The 25,144-nt window shown below is 38.6% G+C and overlaps 1 protein-coding gene and 2 long non-coding RNA genes across 5 annotated transcripts; 2 read left to right on the top strand and 1 right to left on the bottom strand.

Moving 5' to 3' along the window:
• Nucleotides 1-591: 591 nt before the first annotated feature.
• Nucleotides 592-6,028, top strand: LOC121516706. The gene is made up of 3 exons (XR_005992507.1): nt 592-646; nt 3,584-3,688; nt 6,008-6,028. It is a non-coding gene; the product is annotated as an uncharacterized LOC121516706 (long non-coding RNA).
• On the bottom strand, nt 2,037-22,087 carry LOC121516704 (F-BAR and double SH3 domains protein 1-like). Of its 3 annotated transcripts, none has more exons than XM_041798103.1 (21): nt 21,884-22,087; nt 21,191-21,288; nt 21,027-21,072; nt 19,637-19,710; nt 19,271-19,415; nt 17,936-18,072; nt 17,582-17,645; nt 17,118-17,246; nt 15,449-15,571; nt 14,651-14,746; nt 13,685-13,801; nt 13,346-13,450; nt 12,670-12,825; nt 11,650-11,778; nt 8,814-8,897; nt 8,091-8,229; nt 7,911-8,011; nt 6,234-6,344; nt 5,990-6,140; nt 5,833-5,891; nt 2,037-3,644 (listed from the first exon to the last, which is right to left on the bottom strand). In XM_041798103.1, exons 1-21 carry the CDS (start codon nt 21,905-21,907, stop codon nt 3,594-3,596), a joined length of 2,139 nt encoding a protein of 712 aa, XP_041654037.1. In that variant the 5' UTR covers nt 21,908-22,087; the 3' UTR covers nt 2,037-3,593. The 3 variants fall into 3 exon arrangements, 2 of the variants coding, with proteins under 2 accessions (XP_041654037.1, XP_041654038.1); XM_041798104.1 differs by having other exon boundaries at nt 5,833-5,888; XR_005992505.1 differs by lacking the exon at nt 2,037-3,644 and having other exon boundaries at nt 5,834-5,888; nt 5,990-6,072.
• LOC121516705 lies at nt 8,792-12,848 on the top strand. Its single transcript, XR_005992506.1, has 3 exons — nt 8,792-8,906; nt 9,070-9,248; nt 12,724-12,848. It is a non-coding gene; the product is annotated as an uncharacterized LOC121516705 (long non-coding RNA).
• Nucleotides 22,088-25,144: the final 3,057 nt, after the last annotated feature.

Genomic DNA, 25,144 nt, shown 5'->3' with positions numbered 1-25,144 from the left:
TAGAGCAGTGGAGACGCATTCTCTGGAGAGACGACTCGCGCTTCTCCATCTAGCAATCTGATGGATGAGTCTGGGTTTGGCGGTTGCCAGGAGAGCGGCACTTGTCTGACTGCATTGTGTCAAGTGTAACGTTTGGTGGAGGGGGGATTATGGTGTGGGGTTGTTTTTCAGGAGCTGGGCTTGGCCCCTTAGTTCCAGTGAAAGGAACTCTGAATGCTTCAGCATACCAAGAGATTTTGGACGATTCCATGCTCCCAACTTAGTGGGAACAATTTGTTGATGGCCCCTTCCTGTTCCAACATGACTGTGCACCAGTGCGCAAAGCAAGGTCCAAAAGACATGGATGAGAGAGTTTGGAGTGGATGAACTCAACTGGCCTGCATAGAGTCCTGACCTCAACCTGACAGAACACCTTTGGAATGAATTAGAGTGGAGACTGAGAGTCAGGCCTTCTCGTCCAACATCAGTGTGTGACCTCACAGATGTGCTTCTGGAAGAATGGTCAAAAATTCCCATAAACACACTCCTAAACCTTGTGGAAAGCCTTCCCAGGAGAGTTGAAGCTGCAAAGGGTGGACTGATGTCATGTTAAACCCTATGGATTAAGAATGGGATGTCACTTAAGCTCACATGTGAGTCAAGGCAGGTAAGCGAAAACTTTTGGCAATATAGTGATATAGCATTGTGCAATGCTGGGCTTTTAACATCAAAGTTATTACATTTATTTAATGCTAAACTTCTGCTCTGTGTTTGGTTGATCCATTTTTGATCCTGGCTACCACTCTAAAAACACTATTACTCTATACTCTATTCTGTCTAATTTCTCTTCTTTTCATACCTTCTATAGCTATATGTACTAAAATAATCACTTCATCTGCTAAATGTCATGATCTATCTGAAGAGTAACATATTTAAGGCAGTGCTAGTGTCATCTTGAGTTCAGAAAAGAGAAGAGTGTATTTCTGAAGGCTCTGAGGCCGTGCAGACTCCCTCATAGAGCTCTTCAGGGAGTTAACCAGACACAGATCAGAGGTCAGCAGTGTTTCCTGGTCTTTATGGGAAACAAACCAGGAGGCCTCTAGTATGATGACCCAGTTGCACTCTAAGTACATGTTTTCTTTGGCTCCAGAATTTCCATTTCATCCATCTTCTTAATTCTGTGACATTTAATGCCGTGACAGAATGTCATCTTTGTCTTAAACACTGTTTTGCTGTTTCTCATGCCAGACTTACCCAATGTGTTTAATTTGTTTGATTCAGTAGTGATGCTTATGTTCAAAGTTTAATGTCTCAAGATCTATATAGACCTTGTGCTGCTCTCTGCTGGTAAACAATTGTGTTACATTTACTCATGTTTAAGCTCCTATGCTGAAAAACAACAACAGTGGCAGTCATTCACAAAAGTTTAGCTCTGAAGTCAAGGGTTGAGTTACCAGATGAAGGGTGGGCATAATGACCACCACTGTGATGTCACAAAGAGACTAGATTTTGATTGGACCATTCGATGCTGTGTTTTCACACATAGACTGACAAAAGACTAGCTTGTCTTTCATGACAGTGTCTATTCAAAAGTGAGTTATCAAATTCAGCTTCATCACGTTAATTTGTGATTTGCAAAAAAAAAAAAAAAATGTGCATAAAGGATTTTTTTAAACTTGTTTTACATAATTAAATGTATCATTTTTAAAAATCATGTTATGATTTTGTAAATCATGTGAATATATTTAATCCATGGTGTGTGTTCGTTTCTTTTCAAGAACAGAAAGATTGGTGTTTTTAGAGTGAAATTAACAGAACCCACATTATTCAACACAGAATTTAGAACCTTGTTTGTTTATTACTTGATCCACTGTTTGATGTAAATATTATTTTCTTCTTCTTCTAAGAATTTTTAGCTGTTTAATGTCTGATTTGGAGTGAATTATCCATTTAAATCAGCAGTGATTTTAGCTTTTAAAGCTAACTTTGTTGCCTTTTTAGTTTTTAGCAACATATATTTAAGAATCAAGAATGATGGATAATGGCCTTTCACTCAAGGAAATATTTCACACTTCTCACTAGCATAGGATTTTTTTTGGAAAATAGCAACATGATTTTAAGACTGAATTCTAATCCTGTATGTTTGGAAGTCTACAACCATTCAACATTCTTACTATCCTGCTGTAAATGGAGCAACAAATGAAGTTTAAGAGAAAAAGTTAATGACTTGCATTTGAAGGCCTTCCTCTTAAGATGTGAAGTCTGTGATCTCTATAAATTATGAGGTGATGGAAATATAGAGGCATTTTTTGTACCAGCTATGTTTTTAAAATCTTTAATCATGTATGCTATCAGATTGACAATCTGAAAGCATAATACCTTCAGCCGTGGATCACTGACACAGGGGTGATAATAATAATTTTAATATTTAGGAAAATAATCCTTAAGATTCAAACTGTATCCACCTACCAGCATCAGTATAAATGTATGACAATCTATGAATACACCTCATTGTTTCTTATCATTCTAGTTGACTGCTTAATCACTTTAGTTTTTATTTCTGCTTTATTTTTTCATGTCACAGCGCTGACACAGCACATGAAAACATGATGATGTCTATTTTGTGATGATGGGACAAATGATAAATACATCTGGGTAAGCTTGCCATAACAGTGAAGAAGTAATGTTTCATTTAAAAAATCGAGTGCTTCCAAAATGGCAATATGTAAAACATAACACAGACCAACAGAATATACACAATAACAAATTCATAAAGAGCCATCATTAAAAAAATGCTAAAACACTTCAGAGGCTCTATATTTGAGTGTCTCAAAATAACTTTATATCTCCATTTTAGTCAGATGGGTTGATCAAATCATGTAAAATGTATTTAACCTGCTGGGTCCTGAACCTTCAGTGTTTCCAGTTGATGTGAGAAAATAAATGTAAACATATTGATGTATCAAACTTGACTTTAATGAAATAAATGATCAAATATATGATTTTTAAACCTGTGTGAGAGTGTTTGTCCACATATATGACATGAGTCAGTGATCCTGTTAGCACACGCATGCACACTTTTTAAAAATTCATAAATAAGCTCACCTAAAATAAATCATAAACTTCAGTAATACATCAGATTTAATCCATTATGATATGGAATATACATAAAAACACAAGATGCATGGCACAGACACATCAAGCACAGAAATCCAAAATTGGAAAGGTTTGTGCAAAATATGAATTTCAGTAAGGGTAACCCTGAATATTCAACACTTAATGGACAGACAATCTGCTAACAGCTGCTTATTAAAAGGGATTTGAGAGGATGTAATTTTTCACATGCATGCCTGTTTTCTCCACATAACTCATGACAAATTCTAAACAAGTTAAAGATAATGCCAAAAAAGTGAAAAGCAAGTTGTGTCAACAGATTTTGTGACTTTTGAGGCTTTTTTGACCAGGATTAGAACCAGGAACCTTCTTGTGGACAACAGCGCTAACCCCTACACATGCGATGCACATGAATAATTAGTGATCTGCTGAACATTTGAAAATTACAAATATAAGTCACAAAGCCAGTGTTTCTTTTGTCCAAACATAGAGTCCTTGTGTTAGGGCTGAAGAGGAGGCTCCTGTGTTGGAGGAGGAGGAGGAGGTCGACACTAAAACATTGCAAAGAGGAAAGAGACGTTACAATCACTGATCAGTGAGTTCAGTATTCATTTGTACTTTTTTTTCTCAATTAAGTATGCATCATTTCTTTTGTTTCCATTTACTTATACCACATCGGCCAGAATATGAAACTGTTTTTCTTTGAATTTTCCCTGAATCACCTGGAAATATGTGCTGTCTTACATCTGGGCTCTGAACTTTTGGATATGGTGAATATCACCAGTGAAACTTTACAACAGGAGTTGTGTTTTTGGGCAACTTGATGAAACAATGCTGATGAAAGTTGTCAAAGGACCAATGAAAAGAGAGAGGCAGGGCTATATGTTGTGTGTATTATGTAAGAGACAAAAGGGGTGTGTTTGTGTATGAATTGCAACTTAAAGTAATTGATGTTACTTTGTAGAAATCTGTTTTCACTTTCACATTTAGGTGATTTTTTTTTTTTTTTGTGGTGGAAAAAACCTGATTATATTGACCACGACTCTACATCTCTTTGTAGAATCTGTAGAGATGAACGTTTCAGCCAACATTTCATTGACGCATATGTTGGCTAGCCAGAAATACAACATTTACTTGACTCTGTAGAAGGCAGCAATCTTACCCCTCAATACTGAGATAAAGCCACAGTTCAGTTAATGCATTCTTTTATCCCTCTTAGGGTACTGGTAAATTCATCAAACCACCTCATGATGGGAAAAATGGGCCCTGAAGTGTTTTAATAACACAGTAACATAAAAATGACAGTGGAGCTCGATGTGGCTACCTTTGTATTGCAAAAAGAAATACATCCAGTGAGTTTTACCCATGTTTAAAGTGACTGTATGTATGTTTGATTGATAAACACCTTTATGATGATCAGACTTAATTGATCATTCAGAAGTGGCTGCTATCTGATTGCATCTAATGGGTTATGAAATACAGTTGTCACAATTTCAGTGTTTTTCTGACAAAAGACCTGATGTTACAGTCAACATTTTAGGTTCCTACTATAAGCGCAACAACACAGAACATAGCTGCCTTAGGAATATGATCTTTAGTCCAGTGGTTCTCAAGTGGTGGGTCTGGACTCAAAAGTGGGTTGCGACGCTCTTCCCGATGGATTGCGAATGTGTGCCAGGAAAAATGAGGCAGAAATTCTACATACAGAAGCCTCAAGTAGACATAGGGTAAATTTATACATGTACTCTTTAGGTTTTCCTTGGGTTTTATGTATGTTTTTCTTAATCAAAATGAGTGACATAAATGTAATAATGCCCTTAAAGTAAATGATATCATATTTGCAATATGAGCAAAAATATTTCGCTCATTCCATCTAAAACCGATGAAGCCGAGCGTTACTTCACAGAAGTCATACCCCAGCTGCAATCAGCTGGTAGCCAGCCTCACCTCCCCCACCCTAGCCACCTCCTTTATAACTTAAAGCTTGTTTCACCCCCATATTCAGATTAATGGATTAAATGCTTTGAAAATAGTTACATTGTTTTCAACACACATGGTCTTATTTATGGAATTACTTATTGCTTGAATTTGTTGAAAAAATACATAAGATTAACCCAAGAATAATTGCATATTAAATCACAAATCACAATATTTAGGGAAAAAAATTGCAATTAGATTACTTTTCGCAAATCGTTCAGCCCTAGTTTTGGGCGAATTTCAGTATTTCTTTCAAGCTTTCTACTCATTTATTGCCTTTTCTTAGGATAGCATTTCTGGTTTTCCCAAGATAATAAGGAACTTCCTCAGGAAGTTACAACATTTCTATGCTGTCTTGGAAAAATTTAGTAAAATAAGATGTATGCATGTGTTTTCTTCTGTAATGAAGTGCTTTTAAACACGTGTATTTTGTCTTGTCTCTTTTTTCAGAATGTGTTTATTTCTCATTTAGGGTCCAAAAATGTATTAAATAAATTTGAGTGGTTAAAAATTTTCAAAAACATGGGTCGTGATTTCTCTTAAGGTGGTTGAAGTGGGTCCTGATGCCCAACCACTTGAGAACCACTGCTTTAGACGACCCCCTAGTCTGCATAGCTTGACTGATTCTGTAAGGATTATTTTCTTTGTAAATGTTCTCATGTACTCAAACTTAATTAAAAATGGGGATTTTTTATAATCAGCATCATCCTACATTCAGAAATATGGTGAATGATGTCTGAGATGAGAGAAAACCTGACATACTGGTCTAAGCCGACCCCTGAAGAGATCTGGAGAGTTGCAGCCACTGCCCTCAGTCTCTGCTGGGTTAAAAACATCAATAAATATTTGAACAAATCCATGAAGCTATAAAAGTGAACAAAAAAATGCTCAGACTGAAAGTTTTACACCACTCACTCACCTACTGTGTCCTCTGTAGGTCTTGGAGGAAAGGCCTGCTGTTTGTCCTCTACACCGCTAGGGGGAGTGGTACTAACAGCTGAACTACAAGTGAGGTCAGACGTGATGGGGATGGGGGGAGAGAAGAGAGGCATGGTTGGGGTTGGGAGGGACTGGAAAAAAGAGGAATCTTTCAAACATTTTAACCTAACAAAAAAAGAAAATTAGTGTTTACAGAATAATTGAGAAAAAAACAGAATGAATACCTCCCCTTCGTCTTCCTCCTCCTCCCCTTCGTTATGGACCAGCTCTACCACTAGTGAGGGGAAGACACCAATCCGCCCATTTAGTTCTCCCTCCCAAAACCCATCATCCACCTGCAAAACAAAAAATGCATAAAATTTACCATGAAGATTATTTATTTATTGATGATTTTTTGATCAAATGGCTAGTTGTTTTGTTTTTTGGTGATGATATTCAGTGTTTAGTGGTTTGAAAATTTTAGATGTTTATCTCTAATTAATGTATATCTTTAGAATATTTAGTCATCACAATGGTAATTTTGACAGCTATTTTGTCTCAGTATCCAATTTTCATGAAAATTCTTATTTGTTTAAGTCTTAAAGGTGACATATTTTACCCTTTTAAGACAAGTTAATATTGTTCTCAGAGGTCCCCAAAACATGCCTGTGAAGTTTATTGCTGAAAAAATACTACAGTATTGGATTTTCGCATGTCTAAAAACCCCTCTGTTTCAGGCCTTCTCCGAACGAGCTGTTTCTGTGGCTTTAAATGGTAATTAGCTGTCTGACTCCGCCCCTGACCATACCCCTCTCAGGAAATGGACGCAGCACTCATGAAATTACAAACACTTCTTTTTTTGCAAAGTTTAGACTGGGAGTGGAACCATCAATCTCCCTACCCAGCATCTCAGCTGGGTAAGCCAGTGGGCAAGGGGCTAGAGCAGAAAATTCGGCTCGGGTAATATACGTCATTGCCCCAGCGTAGAGGTCCGCCCTAGCATACAGGTCTGCAGCTGAACGCCCCGGCGTAGAGGTTTGCTCGAGGTCTGCAGCCAGACACATCTCGAGAGGATCAGTAGAGGAGGGTGGAACTTTCTTCTAAGTGGGGGAGGGCCAACCTGGGGGTGGGTGCTTAGACCCCTGGTGAGGTCACTAGATGTAAAATCTGAGAATGGCTTGTTTCAGCACACATTTTCTGAAAGGTGGAGAAAGAGAGGGGGAGAGGGAATGGATTTTTCTGGTACTTGAGGGGATTGTGGACAGACCAGGGACACATATTTATGTTAGAAAAGCCTGAAAAAGTGATTTTTGCATAATATGTCCCCTTTAACATCTTAATAATTTTTACCCCTTATAGCTGGGGTGTCCAAACTATGGTCCGGGGGCCAAATGAGGCCCGCAGTCCAATTTTTGATTGGCCCGCAGCAAAGTCTAGAAATAAAATGAAATATGCCCACATCAGATGATGAAGCTTGTGCTCAACTGTATTGCACTTTTTAGTTCCAGCACTAGGCAGTGCTACCATGTTGATTTTGTAAACAAACATTTTGACAAGGAGATATCTTGATTAATAACATCCTGATGGATTATCCCACCAACTAGCAGCACTAATAGCATTTCAGGGGTGGAGCCAGTGGTAGCCAGGGCCAAACAGAGCCCCCTGAAATTTGATTGCCTCCCCCAAGCCCTGAAAATGATTGTCTATTTGCCTTGTCAGCCACTAACAAGCCATTTAGGTGTATTCAACTGCTAAGCATGTATTAACTTACATTGTATTAGTATTACTTATTTAAATATCCTCAAGGCGAGGAATTTGAAAGTGGTCCCACTACTATTATATATTTCTGTATGTGGCCCTCACTGGAAAAAGTTTGGACACCCCTGCCTTATAGTCTTAGTCTAGTCCTAGATAACACACACCTCTCCATGTCGACAGCGTCTCAGTCGGATGAGGGCCCCCTCCTGGAAGGAAAGCTCCTCTGCACTCTGAGCCTGGTAGGAGTACAGAGCTCTGGCTACACCTGATAGAGATTCAGTATTCACGGTTAAAAACTGTAGTTATGTGGGTAATCATCTGTGGAGAAGAACACACACACTGACCTCTACCCCTGTCTTTGTTCCCACTGGAGGACGTGGAACTAAAAGAGCTGTCCAGCTGAGTGATGTCCTCTGCTGGCAGACACAAGAACTGCACGTAACGCTCAGGAACATAACCCACCTGACCACACGAGTTACACACCTAGATAGAAACATGGAAAGGCAAAATAACTGTAGTAAGCGTCCTTAATTAAGGTAAGGCAGATGCTGTATCCCAGGGTATTCAAATATAGTCACAGTATTGTATCTAACTAGTATATTTTAAGGAATTTGTGTGTTTGTATGTCTGTGAGGATTTGCATATGACATCGTTGCTGTCCTTGATACCTCTCAGAAGACTTCTTTGGTGTTCTGGTTTGAAACTGGCCATAAAAAAATCATGAATATACAAATTTTCAATAAAAACTGAAAATGTTGCAACTTATTTTTCCAAGACCCCCTTCCTCTTTCCTGAGAAAATGATGGTTCACAGCCAAGTGATAGAAGTGAATATTGCCAGCTACTGTACAGGACTGTGCAACCTCAGGTGAGATAAACTCCTTTTTAAACTAATCTAGGTGTTGCAAATATTTTTACCGTCAAGAGATTAGGCCATCCTGCTTCTTGTATAATGTGATTTTTTTTTTTATCACCGTAAACATCAGTAAAATTTGGTGAATGTTCAGCAATATCAAAAATGGGAAACAGTCCAGTCCTATCTTACACTGAAGATCAAACAGCAATTACCTTCAGCCAGTCCTCCATGTCTCCATCCTCAACCACTTGAAGCTCCTCCCCTTCATTGATTGACAGCTCATCTGATTGGCTTGCCTTCAAGAGGTAGTTAAAATTAACATTATTGGACAGCAGTTAAAAATGGCTAAAATTAAAGAACAAAATAATAAATGGATATAGCCTCAGTTTCTGCTGCAGAAGTGCTTTGAATCTATTTCTTATGGCCAGGAGAAAGTCAGATTTTACAGTAAATGTTATTACTTTTTAGTTATATGGCTGCTGATGGGCATCTGGATTTTATTTACCCTTTCCGAAGGGTATGATCTTCAGTTCTGACGCCAGCCCTCAGTTTTCAGTGGGATCAGATGGACAACTGTCAGCAATCCCACAAAATGTCTGGCCTCCTGGAGAAGGCCATTGAAGAAGTAGATCTTCAGACACAGCAAGGTGGGTTCTACTCAGTTTGTTTTTCAATTATGTTAAAGGAGGGCATGTTTCGCCCCATATTGATCAAAGAGGGCTAAACAATTTTCCGAGAGCATAAACCTTTCCACATGCTGTGTACAGCAGATGTGCTTCATGACGTGACACAGCAGAGTTGGATCACGGCTACTGACTGAAAGGCTGTTTACTTTCTGGTTCCAGTGACACCAGTTGCAATTTTTCAGTTAAGGAAGCTCCATCCTGCCCTCATGGGTCTTCATATGGCACATGCAGGCAGCAGTGGCCCAAATGCAGGCTGCTGGTATAAAAATTCAACTGTAGGCTACTTGGATGAGTGACCAACCCAGGAGCAAGCAGTCAGAGACCCTGCAGCACTTCTTGGTCATGTGTCACAGCTGGGCCTCATAATCAGTTGTGCCAAGAGCTGCCATTCCCAGGCCGAGAGCAGTGTTTACAGGTTTTACCCTGGATTCATGCTGCATGCTGACACCATGGCAAGTGGAGGCAATACAGCCTTGAATGAATAGGGAGTTTCTGTCCAGAGACATCTTGTTGGGCTCACTACCCTCATGCTGCGAGATGCCCACCATCATAATGGAAAGCCTCCCCATTGGGATGGGGAGACAGCTCAATCATCCAATCCACCAAACAACACCAAAGAAGAGGCAATGACGATAGACTGTTTTGCATTGGCAGAGAAGATTTGGCAAATTTATGGGTGCAACCCACATACTCAGCTCTGCTGCTCATCCCACAAAGGCCTGATCCTAACAAATGTGGCCCCATTTAAAAGAGAAATAAAGAGATTTTCTAACAGTATAAGATTTATTGCCAAGAGGCATTATTAAAAAAAAGAAATAATCTACCAAACACAAATTTCCTTACTTGTTGTGCAGAGTGTATTATGTCTAATTTCCACTAAATGCTAGGCCAATATTATACACAACACCTTTAAAATCTAGGAGTGGTGGAAATTCTGACACTAACTTGTCAACAACAATGACAAAAGAGAAACCAATCTGGCTCTTCTTTTTGAAGGGAAAGCTGCTGCCAATGTCAGAATACAGTTCTTTTACATTGTTATCACTTTTTCTTAATGTTTTTTTCTCAAATAAAAATGAAAATATCAAGAACAGAGATATATCTAAAAATGTTCTTACAAATAATGTTGAAGTAGAAAGTCAGCTTTCATAACCTTTGGAGACAGGCTCAGAGTTTATCAGTAATGCAATTTGTCTTCAAATTTTGTTGAATTGTCATTTGGTCTTAAGCTTTCTTTGGATAGAAAAAAAAAGTTAAGATATTCAAAACTGCATTTCAAAGCTTATTTCAGTTTTTTCTTCTTCCCTCTTGTTATTTGTTGCTGTCAACACACAGTTGCTCAACTTTTCCGGCCACGTTATTTCATTTACTTCCTAAAACTGAAGAGCTATAACCTCATAACCACAGCACTCTGAGATGTGACATGTTGACATACATAACTGTGGAGAGCATGTCTGGGTTTTTAAATTTTACGGCATGCCAGAAATTCTTCATGAAACATATTATCATGAAATGGAAAGTAGCCATAAGGCTGTATTATCTGCTGTTGTTGCCCTATTATGTCTGTTATTCATCCCACACTAGAAAAAAAAAGCTGTGTTAATGTAATTATCCAAAGCTGTTTCAGCTCTATTTTTCCGAGCTAATTGAAAACATTTTTAGTTTTCAGTAAACAGTACTTAAAACTTCAGTAAACAGTTTCTAACACCTGTTGCAGTAAACCCAGTGATTACAGACTTTGCAGTGTTATTTTTATATTCATTATTTTTTATTCACCTATTTGACACTTTTTTATATACTGTTTGTAAAAATGTTTACACCTCCTATCTACTTAATTTGTAATTTAAGGTCAAGTCATTAATGTTTATTTATTTTATTATACTCGTTTAGAAGTGTTTTTTAAATTGTTCTCAGAATGCCTTTGGGCGTTAGGCACTTTTGCACCCTGAGTGAAGTTGTCGATTCAGTTGAAGAAGTCCTGCCTGTAGGTAGAAACTACAGTAGATGGTATACTGAACATGATGGGAGATAATTCTCTGATTCAGTGTACTGTTTTTATTTGTTGTCATTAATATCCTCTTAAATTGGACCACCTTGGGTGCCGTAAATATTCAAGATAAAATTCTGTAAGAAATAAGGCTAAACTGCAGTGGAGGAAACCACAAAAAGTATTTCAACACCTTGTTTTGTGTTGGTTTTAAATAGAATTTTTAAGTATTTGTTTAGTCAGCACAGTCTCCGCAGATAGCTGATCAGCATGAGTCTGGCTCTGCTTTAGGTCCATGCATTCTTGAATGAAAATTTTCTCGATAAGTTTTGGCATGATTCAATGGAAAGTGATGATTGATTAAGTGAATACTACCTCATAGCTGTAGATGACTTTGCAGGCTGCAGGGTAAACACAAACTCCAGATGCCGACACTGGATCTGCAAAGATATCTTCGTTCTCGTCATCATAGTCCTCAAAGTCTGTCAGCTCAAACTCATCCTCCTAAAAACACGCAGTAAATGCCAGATATTAAAAAAAAAAAAAGACTAAACAGAAGATATATTTTTTTAAAAATCTAATGTAGTTTACAGAGAGTTCAGTTTTACATACTACTGAAAGCAACAAATATGGATTAATTTAGTTAGTTAATTAATAATAGAATTACCAGCAGCTAACTTGAAAGTAGCTCTAGTCTAAAAAAAATCTTTCTTTTATAGCTAGATCCAAGAGTCTAAGAAAAAGCTCACAATGGAGCTAGTTATTGCTGTGTGATAGGAAGTCATGCTCAAGACTGCCGCACTGCAGTTCTTGATATATCCTAAAATATTTCTCAGACTTACTTTCAAAGGTCAGATTTTCTTCAAACTTGAAGTCAACTGTCTTTGGGGGTACAAATGGAGCAAAAATTGTGGGTATTTATTTGGGTTTAAATATCAGTAAAGGAAAGTGAAACCTGAACTGAAAGTCTCAGTTGAGGTTTTAACTGACAAAAGTTACTTGTCTGTACTTCCTGCAAAGTGAGGGATGTTGTGTCTGAGCTTCAAACACAATTTGACATTATGACATAACATTTATTATTAGAAATGTTATGGATATTCATTCTTTCCCCATTACGTTTTTTTGTCATTGTACTGAAATTATTTGACAATCACCCCTTTATATGCAAAGTTTTCCCAGAATGCATTTGGGCATTAGACACTTTTGCCACATGAATGAAGTTACTGACTCAGTTAGAGAAGTCCCACCTGTCGGGAGCAAACCACAGTACACTATAGAAGGGTTACTGAACATGATGGTAGAGAACTTCCTGGCGCAGTGTGCATTTTCAGTTATTGTCACTTGTAGTCCCTTAAGTTGGTGGTGGTGGTGGGGGTGGGGGTGTAATCTGCATACTGAAAAGTCCTCTGTAGACTTCCTCTGCTCACTGAGGCGTCTCTCTCTCTCCAGCTCCACCTCGGCCTGGTTCATGGCGTTGCAAAGCCACGTTTCAATTCCTGTGATGCTCTCTGACAACAGAGCGAGACGAGCCTCAGCCTTTACCCTGCTGAGCTGAGACGGGAAGGAAAAAAGTGAGACATCAAACATTTTGTAGTGTCAGGCTGACAACAAAAATGTCCATGCCTTGCATAAACTCTTTACTTTCCTCAAACTCTACCAAAACTTCTTAAAGGAATATTTCACCTATTATAGCAAGATGCTCTTTAAAGCGTCTGATTTCTGAATGAAGTTTGAGGTGTTAGAAGGGACTGAACTAAAATGTCACCAGCGGTTTAATAATGAAAAGAACATACAACTGTGCAATAATGTTATGAAAGTCTATGTGGTTAGTGGTCAACCTCATTCCTTCATGCTGGATTGAATTATATACATTTTTACCAAGTAGGATTCGTTCATGCAGGTTTTATTTTTCCTTTGCCGGTTGTTCATTTAAGATGATTTCTTCATAGAAACAGAAATTGGAGGCTTAGAGCATAATGACAATAGATAATTAAAAATATTTCCAAAAAGGGTAAATCCCTCTTGTTGAAGTGAAAAAGTGACAACTTGAAATCATTTAAAGAAGAAGCACCTTTGCTTTCCTGACGCTGTCCTGCACCTCTGCTATCTTCTGCTCCACGTTGAGCACCGTCTCCCCTGACAGGAGCTTAAGACGACTCTCTAACATCTGCAGAGCCTGACAGAAGGAACCACAAAGAGATGTGTTTTAAAGCAGATTTGAAGCACACAGCAAAGAAATCAAACACTTCAAACAATATCAACCTTTGCTGCATGGTTAAAGGAAACTCAAAACAAGCTATCCATTGCAACTCATCCTTTCAAAAGCTTTGGCACCCAAAAAATAGCAATGTCTTTGTAAAAATATATTGATGATCAACCTCTGCTCCCAAAATTGATGCTCATGTCTCACCCTCTCTCCATGTGTTATGATCTTGTAGTCTTTCGCCACCTTTGTAGCCCATTTCTTGGCCTCTTTAACCAGACAGCCCTCTGCCTCAGGAGCATGAACCTCCTGCAGAGCAGAAAACTGCAAAAAGATAACAGACCATAATCCCTCTACATGTTTCATCATTCATCTAAGTCAAATGAAAACAGTGAAGCAGATGTTTGGGGAGAATAATGTCAAATCAGAACTTTTATGTATATCTGTCTTGTCATCTCACAGATCTGTTTAGTCCTTAAAGTGAAGAATGGTCTATTTTTAGGTTACAGAATCCAGTCAAAATAAGGATTATTCTCAGCCAGCCAATGCAGTATTTCTTTAATAACATGCACTTAAATACTATTGTTTTTTCTCTTGGGAGCTTTCAGTGCAGCAGAATTTTTTGTAGCCTTCTCCAGATCTGTGCCTTGCAGCAATCCTGTCTCTGAGCTCTGCAGGCAGTTCCTTTGACCTCATGGCTTGGTTTTTCTCTGATATGCATTGTCAGCAGTGAGGCCTTCCAAAGAGAGGTGTGGCTTTCCAAATCATGTCAAATCAATTTATTTTACTGCAGGTGGACGTCAATCAAGGCGAAGAAACATCTCAGCAAAGACTGAGAGAAATGAGAAGCACCTGAGCTAAATTTGAGGTGTTGCTTCAAAGTTCTGAATACTTATGTCAATGTGATTTTTCTGATTTTTGTTTTTGATAATGTCTAAAATATTGTTTCACTTTGTCATGATGGGGTACTAAGAATAGATTAATGAAAATAAAATATTTTTAGACTGTAGCATCAGGCTGCAACATAACGCAAGGGGTCTGAATACTTTCTGAGTTCAATGTACATAAATCCTGTGTGTTTATTGGTTTAGGGGATATACTACATGGATACACTACAGCTTACACTATATCTTAAATATGTCATCTTTAAGGACAATTTTAAAAAACACACACCTTGTCACACGGAGCTGGCTGGAAGGTGAACTCAGGTACTTTACTGAAGGAGACGGACTCTTGAAGAAACTGCAGAATGTTTCTCTCTCTGGTCACCTGAAAATGTGACGACCAAGTGTTAGCTAGAGACAATACAGAAAAAAATTCAATGCTTCCATGTTCAGTTTCTCATAAAGGGTTGGAAACCTAAGCTCTCTTCATGTGAGAAAGGTCAGTGGGTGCAGGTTGGAGCACCAAAGGAGCTCAGAGAAACAGTTGAACAAATGCAGAGTGTTTTTACCTCCCGCCTACACAAATATGAAAACCAAGGTGTGATAACCATTTCTACCCACTCACAGTTTTTAATGGAACAACTTCTGTCATGTCCTCCCTCAGATTTCACTCCGTTGTGACATCAGTTCAAATATTTCATGTATCTGTTGAATTTTCTTCAGTAAACTTCTGTTCCTCCTTTCACCAGCACATCTCGAAACTACTGACACCATTATTTCCCCAGTAAAAAACATCTCTCATCTTTTATTACTTATTTGATTTCCATTTAAAGAGGCCAGTTTTCCTACAGCTCGGTCAGACCTTTGTGTGTGTTTTGTAAATTAGACAGTGTCTTCTTGACCTACTTACAGAGGTGAAGCAGGTGCAAGAGCTGCCTATACATTCTATTATAACATCCCAGTCAGCAGTATGAACAACAGAAGCAAAAACACTGGATCAAAGTACGTCTGAAAAACAGACATTTCCACAATTTATGGTTAATTAACCCTGTATGCAGCAGAGGGTTGGCAACACACATACTCTCACCTTAGTAATGCTTTCCCATATGTGGCTATACTGTTTGTGTGTGTTCAGACAGGAGTCCATCTCTATCCCACACAGCAGAGTAAAATGGCTCCTCAGGTCATCATAAACATCACCATCCATAAGCTGAAGAGGGATTAAGAGTAAAACAGAGTGAGAGTGCAGAGTTTATAATAAAAATACATCAGACTAGCAAGTCATTTTGTACATGCACTCCTGCATGAACGTTTTACCCTTTAATTGATTTCATAAATCAATCATGGACAATAAAATTTGAATTTCTGACAAAAAAAAAATACAAAAGTCAAAACAGAAAACTCAATTAAATATTTTTTTTTGTAAAGTAAAGTAAGTGATTGCATAAATATTCACCTCCTTTAAAGTGACTGATCTAATTCAACAGAGGCCAAGCCAACTGGTGTTAGAAGTCTCACAATCAGTGAAATGGGGATCACCTGAGAGCAGTGCATGTGTCTTGAGTCATTGTAGTATAAAGATGCATGTGTCTGGAAGGTCAGTCACTGGTTAACCTGTTTTCCTGGCAACCATTACACCATGAAGACAAAAGAACACTCCAATCAATTTGCAGAAAAGATTGCTGAAAAGTATAAGTCAGGTGATGGACACAAAAAAGTTTCCAAGCTACTGAACATCTCCCAGAGCTCAGTTAAATCCATCATCAAGAAATGGAAGGAATATGGCGCATCTGTAAATCTGCCTACATCAGGCCGTCCTCACAAACTGAGTGACCATGCAAGAAGGAGACTAGTGAGAGAGGCCACCAAGACACCTATGACTACTATGAAGGAGTTACAAACTTTAGCAGCTGAGACAGGAGAGACTCTGTTGCCTGGGTTCTTCACCAGTCAAAGCTTTATGGGAGAGGGGCAAAGAGAAAGCCATTATTGAATGAAAAAGGCACGTGGGAGCCTCCATGGTCAATTGGAAGAACATTCTTTGATCTGATGAGACCAAAATGGTGCTTTTTGGGTATCAAACAAGACGCTATGCTTGGAAGACATCAAATATGGCAAATCCACACAAACACACCATCCCCACAGTGAAGCACAGTGGTGGCAGCATCATGCTGTGGGGATGCTTCTCAGCAGGAATGAATTTAAATAGGAAAATCCTGGAGGACAATTTTATTCAGTTTGCAAGTCACTTATTTTACAGTATATATTTTTTAGTCATTTGTCAGTACTTTGTAGAAATCTGTTTTCACTTTGACATTAAAAACTTTTTTTTCAGTATTATTTGTCAAAAAGACAAATTTCATTGACCATGACTAATTCATAAAATCAATAAGAGGGTAAAACAACCAAGGGGGTGAGAACGTTTGATATGCACTGTACAATGTTACAGTAAATAAATGTTGAAAAAAGATGGTTATTCCTTGCATTTTCTGATAGAAGTCACTTTGAAGGGTTTAGAGTTAGAGTAGAGTAACATACTCCAGTGAGTGGCGATAGCATTTCATTTTGTTTTTGTTTTTGAATAATTGTAGAATCAAGTTGAATGTGATGACAATCAAACTTACAGAGAACAGGAAGGCAGAAATATTCAACACAACAAGTCAGGAAGCTTGTGGTTGCTTTCTTTATAACAGATACACAACTCAGCGCTGCTTCCTTTCCTCAGGTTTGTGTGAGTGTGTGTATGTGCCTGTTACCTCCATGATACGTGGCAGGTCGTTAGAATAGTAGTGTTGATGATGGGCGTTGACTGCTGCTAACGCCAGCAGATACTCATTGCGAACTTCAGTCAAACGGTTGTCACACTCTCTCAGTCTGGCGCTGAGCTGCATGGACACAGACGTACATGAACATGTCACACACAACCCCAGTACGTTCTAACTTTTACTTAAAATGAAACATGCAAAAACCATAACATTAATAAGATTAATAAAAGTTATACTTACAGTATGGGGCAGTTTTTTAAAACTCTTACTTGACATTTTACTTTGAAAGTTTGGATCAGATTACCAAACTAAACATTAAGCCCCCACTGCCAGTCCTGTGTGTCTGTCACTTTATGGACACTAGACTCTTAAAAAAAATTCTGTACCATTTTTTACATTACACCATTACAGCTACTGTTAATTAATGTTTGTGTGTGTGTGGGATGGATTCATACCTTTGCAGTCATCTTTTGGAGTCCTGCTTTGGAATGAAAAATCCCATGTTCACTCTTTCTGGCTCTGAAAGAACAAAGGTAAAAAGCTTTGATTGTATTTGTATTACTGATGAAAAAAAGCAGCACAGAGTGCTGAAAATAGAACCTCAATCATGACAAAAAGGAAATGAACCCTTTAGCATGTGATGCAAGCCACAGGTGTTATTAGTGTCTACAAGAAACTTGAAATTGATCTGACAGAAATATACTGGGCTTTTCAAAGTTTATTCCTAATTGGTGAAGAGATATTTAGCAAGATGAATCAAGAAGAAAGAGCAGAGAGAATTATGAAGTGCCACTAAGAGTTTCTCACACCTGTTCTTTGCATCTGCAGCTTTCTCCCTGGCGACATTGGCAATGTGACTGAGTTGAAAGTAGCTCTTCTTGATCCTGTGCAGCTCCCGTAGGGCATCCACCATCTCACCTTGTACCCTCTGAAGATGGTCCAGGCCCTAAAACACACATATATGCACAGAAATACATAAATCCAGGTCTCTTTTAATATTTAGTCCATTTGAAATGTGCTGCATTGATGAAAACAGCACAAAAAAGATTTCATTCAAGTTGTCAGCATCACTGCATGTTTATTTCTGTGTGCCCCAGGCTTATGTTTACGGTTATTATTTTACATTTAGTCTTAAACCTGGTTTATACTTTTGCGTCAAATCAAAGATGTAGCTACACAGTAGTAGCCTACACAGTTAGCACTACATACTAGATGTGCATTGGTGTGTGCATGTTTCTCATTAACACTCCATCAAAACAACAGTTGACAGTGCCAAGAGGTTCAGCCAATTGGTGCTAGAAGTCATAATTAGATAAATGGGGATTACCCGAGTGCAGTGAATGTGTCTCAAGTTATTGTAGTATCAAGAAATCTGTGTCTCTGGACAGTCCAGTCACTGGTTTATCAGTACTCCTGGCAACCATTACACCATGAAGACAAATGAACAATCCATGCAACTCAGAGAAAAGGTTACTGAAAAGTTTGAGTCAGGGGATTGATAAAACAAATTTCCAAGGTACTGAACTTCCTCTTGAGTTCAGTTAAATCATCATAAAGAAAAAGAAGGTTAGTGTGATTGCAGCCAAAGGTGCATCTACTAAATACTGACTTGAAGGAGGTGAATATTTATGCAATTACTTATTTTGCATTACATATTTTTGCTTGATTGACATTGATTTGTTAAAATCTGTTTTCATTTTGACCTTAAAGAGGGTTTTCTGTATTTTTTTTTGTCAAAAAATTCCAAGATGATTGATTTATAAAATCAATTAAGGGGTAAAAATCCAAGGGGGTAAATAATTTTTAAAGGCACTGTCATTTCATCTCAATCAATTAACAAATACTGACAGACCTAAGTCATACTCTTCTCTTTTTTGGCAGTAATATGAATAACATTGTTTTGAAAGACAGTGTATATGTGTTTTACATTGACAGGACAGTGGGAATATTTCTCCTCCGAACAAATTTTAAAACTATTTTTTTCCAAGTTTCTCACCAAAACTAATTTACCTTAAATTTATGTTCCATTTGAACACATTGTGAAGACTTTTATTTACCATCAGTCTCATCTTAAACAGTGAAAAGGGTTATTGATTTTTTTGTCATCATTTTCATTCACATTATGAATACTGCAGGGCTCTTACTCTCTTGGTTCGTATGTCCTTTGCATTGCGGAGACTTCTGGAAGCTTGTTCAATCAGTCGTCTGTATTCCTCTGCAGCAGCGAGTCGAGACGCAGCAGAAAAAGCTGTAGCATCAACCACTGATCGCCATACACCAAACACACTCCTGAAAATATACACCATTAATCATTAAGTAAACATGCACTTTATCTTAAAACCAGCACTGAATGTGCATCAAATTGACCTCAAATAATCTATTTCTTCAAATATAACCATCGTTCTTAGCAGACCTGTTAAATAAAGTGTTGGCTTTGGAAAATCTAAGTCATAAATTGAAACAGAAGTTGGCTTTTCTGTGTACTGTGCGTGTTTGTGTGTGTCAGTTACCCAGAAGTGACAGCATCTGCATTTCCTCTCTGCCAGTCTCTTTTCTGGTACTGGACAGCTAACCTCTGGAGAGCCTAAAAATAAAAATTTTCAACTTAGAAAATAAAATGATGTACAGCGTTCTCTTACTTACATCCAGCAGGTCTATTTATGTCCCATATTTCACAACTAACAGTTGCTTGTTATGATTCAGCACTGACAACAGCCAGGGCAGTGTGAACTTTATTTTCAAGGTGCCCATCCATCCATCTGCCCATCATTGTTGGGAATATAGTATCTCAAAAACTGAATTGTTTCAGTTTTTTCACAAATGTCCACTCTGACTCAAGAATGAAATGGTAAGATATTGGAGTTAAAGGTCAAGGTCACTTGGCCTCATGTTCATGACTCGCTTGTGAACATAATGGCTGTATTATATCTGTATTATAAATCCTTTTTTTGATTGGAGATTTGTGATATTCCAATTTGTTGAGAGCTTTTTCAAACTGGAGACTCCAAAAATGATCAAGGTTGGCAGACCTTTATCTTCACAGTATTGCTAATTGTTGCCTGGAAAAATCACGAAAAATATGAAAACCTAAAATTACAGCAAATACATTTGAAACTATACAACACCAGTCCATGGATCTTTATGGATGTTATCAGGTTTTTGGACTAAAGATTTTTCTGGATTTAGATTGTGGGGATTTTTTCTGGTGCAGAAAATGACGAGAGTACATGGAGAGCATCTAATGGTGAGCTATGCCACTTTTATCATTGTTTGGTTATAGCCTAGACAAATGCATTAATCGTGGCTGCTTAATTGGTTTAATCCTGGAATGCTTTACATAGTAAGACTCTTGAGAATCAGAGTGTTCTGGTGGTGTATAACATGTTAAATTTACATTTCGTAAATATCTAAATAGTTTTTAAAAATCTGGTATCTTGCCTGTGGGCCCTCAGATTTTTAAGGGGTTAAAAATTATTCAAGTTTGTCAGATCACAGTATTATTATTAGCCCAGTGACAACAGATTTTGTCTCATCTATTAACAGTAACCAAGGTGGATTGTGCTTCACAAAGAGTTTATTGTCAACTTTTGTATGCACACACACCTAGCCTATGTTTACTTGCACATACATGACAAATTCTCTACCACAGTGCAATAAAACATATAACTCCCTCTGCAGCTCTGAAAAGGTTCCAGCTTGAACAATGTTGTGAGAGCGTTAAACTATAAGAACACATAAAGCATGCAGACACACATGCTGTACACACACAGTCACAACAGAGAACAACACATCACTGATGCACCGATACGGGACCTGAAATCAATAAATTCTGAGCTTTTCCAGTAAAAATGTTACAGTAATTGAACTAACAGTGGACCAGAATAGCTGATGTGTTCCCACCTGACCATACTCCTTCTCGATGGCTGCTCGCTGCTTACTGAAGCACCTTTGGGAGCACACATTAAGCACACACATCAGCAGACATGTAGGTAACATGCTTTCCTTGCGTGTTTCTTTATTGATTTGATCATTGAATCTAAATGCGGGGTTTGGTGCAGATGTACCTGATTTCCTCAAGCAGTTCAGTGTCCTGATGTTGTTTTGCTTGCAGTCTGCTGAGCTGCTCGGAGAACACAAGTTTCACCTGTTGGCTCTCCTTTACCTGCAAACACACAAAAACACACAGATAATATATTTCACTAGCAGTGGCCATTTCTATTTGTCAGTGACTAGGAAGCTCAAATATTGCTTACATAAAATCAAGTATTTTGGCAATATTGGATTTAATTAAAGCCCTTTGATTGACTGGCGACCAGTCCAAGGTGTACCCTGCCTCTTGCCCAATGACAGCTGGGATAGGCCCCACGAAACGAAATGGGGTAATGGATGGATGGCTTGAATTTTAGTGCTATTGTTGGACACGTGAAAAAGAAAAATAATCATACACCCCAAACAAGATACAAAGAGGGGTGCCAGTTGCAGTTATGTCTGCATGCCCCACTAGCCTATCCCCTAACCCTAACCCAAGCCGACATCCTTCATAAAACTGCCCTCCCCTAATCTGATAGCATCAGACAGGGTGAAACACGGCATGGCCCTTCAGAAGTCACCATAACATGGTTAGGATTAGGGTTGAGAGAGCTTTGTGAATCAGTCCCTGCACTGGAGTTTAACAATCTGGGCTCTTTCTAACAAAATGCCTTCGAAAAAGCAGTATCCTGGGCTAAAACCAGGTACAAGAGAAAATTGACTCTTACCTCCATTGAAAGCTGCAAAGTCATGGTCCTAAGACAGTCTGCGGGTCACTTTGAAAATAATCCATCACAAGTTAATGAGAGGGACTTCCCACCCCTCAATTTTCAGTGCTCAACCAGAAAATTTACAGATTGCCTTTATAACTACTGCAAGGCTGCAATGGGAACCCTCACAGGGAGGCAACAAGGAGGAAGTCAAGACTCAAGTCCCTCTGGCCCCCTCTGCTGCGGTGTTTAACTCTGCTCTGGCTTCTGCTGCTGCCGCTCCACCTACCCAAGCCCAAGCTCCACCTCTTACTCAGGCTGCCCTCCATCCCCAGCTATGGCTGCCCCATCTTTGACCCAAGCTGCTCCCCTTGTGGCCCAGGTAGATGCTCCACCTCCAGTTCCTGTGATGACTTGTCATCCTGTTCAGGTGGATGTTCAGCCTGCATGAAGAGCTTCTCCATCCCTGGCCCAGGCTGCTACAACCACTGCTGGTGCCCTACCTCCTTGCCCTACCCTCCATGAGGACCCACAAGCAGTACCCGATGCCCATGATGGCCTTGTAGTGGTCCAGGTAGAAGTTCACACCACGGTCAGTGACACTATACAATTACTGGACTCACAAGTGAGCATAGTTGAGGACTATCCTCATACCGGGGCTCATAATGGATCAAATAGGACAACTCTTAACCCTTTGTCAATTTCAAACTCATGATGGATGATGAAGCTTCCCAGCTCAGGTTCATAACGATGTTTTCTATGTGGCATGATCGGGAAATGGTGGTCTTCTCTTCCACAGGAGTTCCCAGTGGGAACCGAGTTGAGGCACTGGACACAGATCCCAGGCAAAGTAAAACTGGCATAACCTCCCTGTAATTACAGCAAAGTGGAAAGCTTTTTGAGTTTGAAGAGTTTGTGGCTGTATTGAATGGCCATTATCAGCAACACTGAGTTGAAACAACACGCTAAACCTAACCCTTACCCTCAGGAACCTTTGGCTTAAAATGACCCCCTCTTGACAGACTTAATAGTAATCCTTTCAGACATTAATGTGGATGTCTGTGAATTTCTTCAAACATTTCATCTGTGTCAAAAGAAAAAACAACACTAGCATGTACCATCTATTATCCTGACAATCTCGCAGGTCACAAAGTTTTAAGGTAGTAAAAAATTTTTCTATGTTTACAATGTGTGATATCTACACACCTCGAAAGTTTTCAGGTACATGATGTCTTTGTTTTCATGATTTAGGAAAAAAATCGCACTAAAAATTATTCACTTTGATACATCCAGGACTGACCTCGGATTAAGACTGAGACTAACATCTGGAGTCTTTAGTACCATGTTTAAGCCCTTATTGCATGATTTCATTTTTTGAGTACACAACTTTAAGTTATTAACCATGCATGACTGAAGGTGAAAACCTGCATATTCTCAGGTTATAAGTTGATGTATTGCATGATTCAGATATAAAAACTATATTACTTTATGATTTAAAGCTAAAATAAATAAATAAATGCATGATTGAGGGTCAACCTGCTCACCTACCTTTAGAGCATGCCCTTCAGGAGCTGTCCTGTATCCAAACTGTCTTGCAGTAAACCTGTTTAATATAAGTCCAAATTGGTCATAGGAGAAGGACTATTGATTTACTGAGGAATTGTTGATTATTTTCATCAATTACGAATTTTAATAGGGTAGATAATGCAGAGTTGAGGTTGGTATAACTCTGGTGAAAGCCTGTAAAGGCGATCTTACCTCATGCCTCTGAAGGCCTTTGACACTGTTTATTGTTCAAGGCCTGCCGACTTGTGGGGATTTGTAAGAACTACAATCGCCATACATCATCCATTTGACAGTGTTCTTCCATACTAAATGAGTGTCTAAATCGTTTAATGTCTTGAGTGACTGACAGGCACTCATCTTCATTTTCATATCACATATAATTTCATTAATTTTAAGCTACTTGTAATTTAAGTTGCATTTGGCCCTTTTTTTTAGTGTGAAATCACCCCTTCTAGAGTAATGATGATTTCCCCTAGGCTAACCAAGCCTGACCCTACCCTAACCTATAATTTATAAAGGATTAAATCCCAGCCCCTGAACACCCACACCCCCAGTGTTCCAATTAGAGCACTGCACTTAACCCCCCATGTTTAAAATGATCTGCCACCCGACTGATATCCATATTTATTCCTTAACCTAACCTTAACCCAAGGTTGTAAGGGAGAATCTTTTAGTTATTTTTCAATACTTGCCCCCCAAGAGTCAACACCCTCTCTAACCTAACCTTACCCTCATGGTTAAAAGGATCTGCTCCTCGAATGAAATCCATTTTTATCCCTTAACCCTAAACCCTCCACCCACAGCCTTACCTTATCAGTCTACTAACCTGAACCCTGTTCCGCTTCTGCCTTCCAAGACCTGACCATCTCCCCCATCCCTCCTATTCCTCTCCTACTGTTTGCCCCCACCCATTTCCTACACCTAACCATCTCTTTCCTCCCCCCATCCACCCCATTTTACCATGGAAGTCAGACGTTGGAAATGGGAATGACGTCATATTATTATGTATCATTTGCACATTTTTGTGCATTTCTACAGTCTTACTCTTAAATGTTGATGTTTTTTTTTTTTTTTTCATTTTATCCATAGTGCCGTTAACAGAGTTTTAGCCCATTACCTCCATCAACAGTGGTAAAATGATACAAGTCTAGGTTCAGGCCTGACAGCGAAAGTCTGCAGTCAGACCCCCTCAACAAACTAAGATATGGTTCAAAGTTTGGAGAGGAGAAATAAAATGCTGGAAGAGAAAACTGACTCAAGATCTCAAATGAACAACATAAGTTACTGATTCTCCCTGAGGAGCCGAGGGCCAGGAGCTCTACTCAAATTAGGAAAAATGGGTACTGGGGACATTTGTCACGGCTCCTTTGCAGCATCCAAGAATGATAGAACGAGATGAGATGCCTGAACTGGCAAAGAACTTGAACAATAATGTTGTTGAGTTGTAAAAAAACAAACAAACAAACAAAAAAAAAAGGTTGCCAGGTCAAAAAATGGACATTATACAAGATCAACCATCCAGTTTTATGGCCATCTCTAAAGCTGCTTAAACATAAAAATCATCTATCAAGACTCTAAAGCTTATCTAAGGATTCACTGTTTTCTTGTTAACTTTACAGAAAAAATGTTTATGAAAACCTGATCATAAAACTCAAATAATCTGTTTGTATAAATGATACAAGAGACAAAAGAGAAGAATGAGAATCCAGACTA

The sequence above is a fragment of the Cheilinus undulatus genome, linkage group 10, assembly GCF_018320785.1.
Source record: "Cheilinus undulatus linkage group 10, ASM1832078v1, whole genome shotgun sequence".
NCBI lineage: Eukaryota > Metazoa > Chordata > Actinopteri > Labriformes > Labridae > Cheilinus > Cheilinus undulatus.
This window is presented reverse-complemented; position numbering and strand designations above follow the sequence as displayed.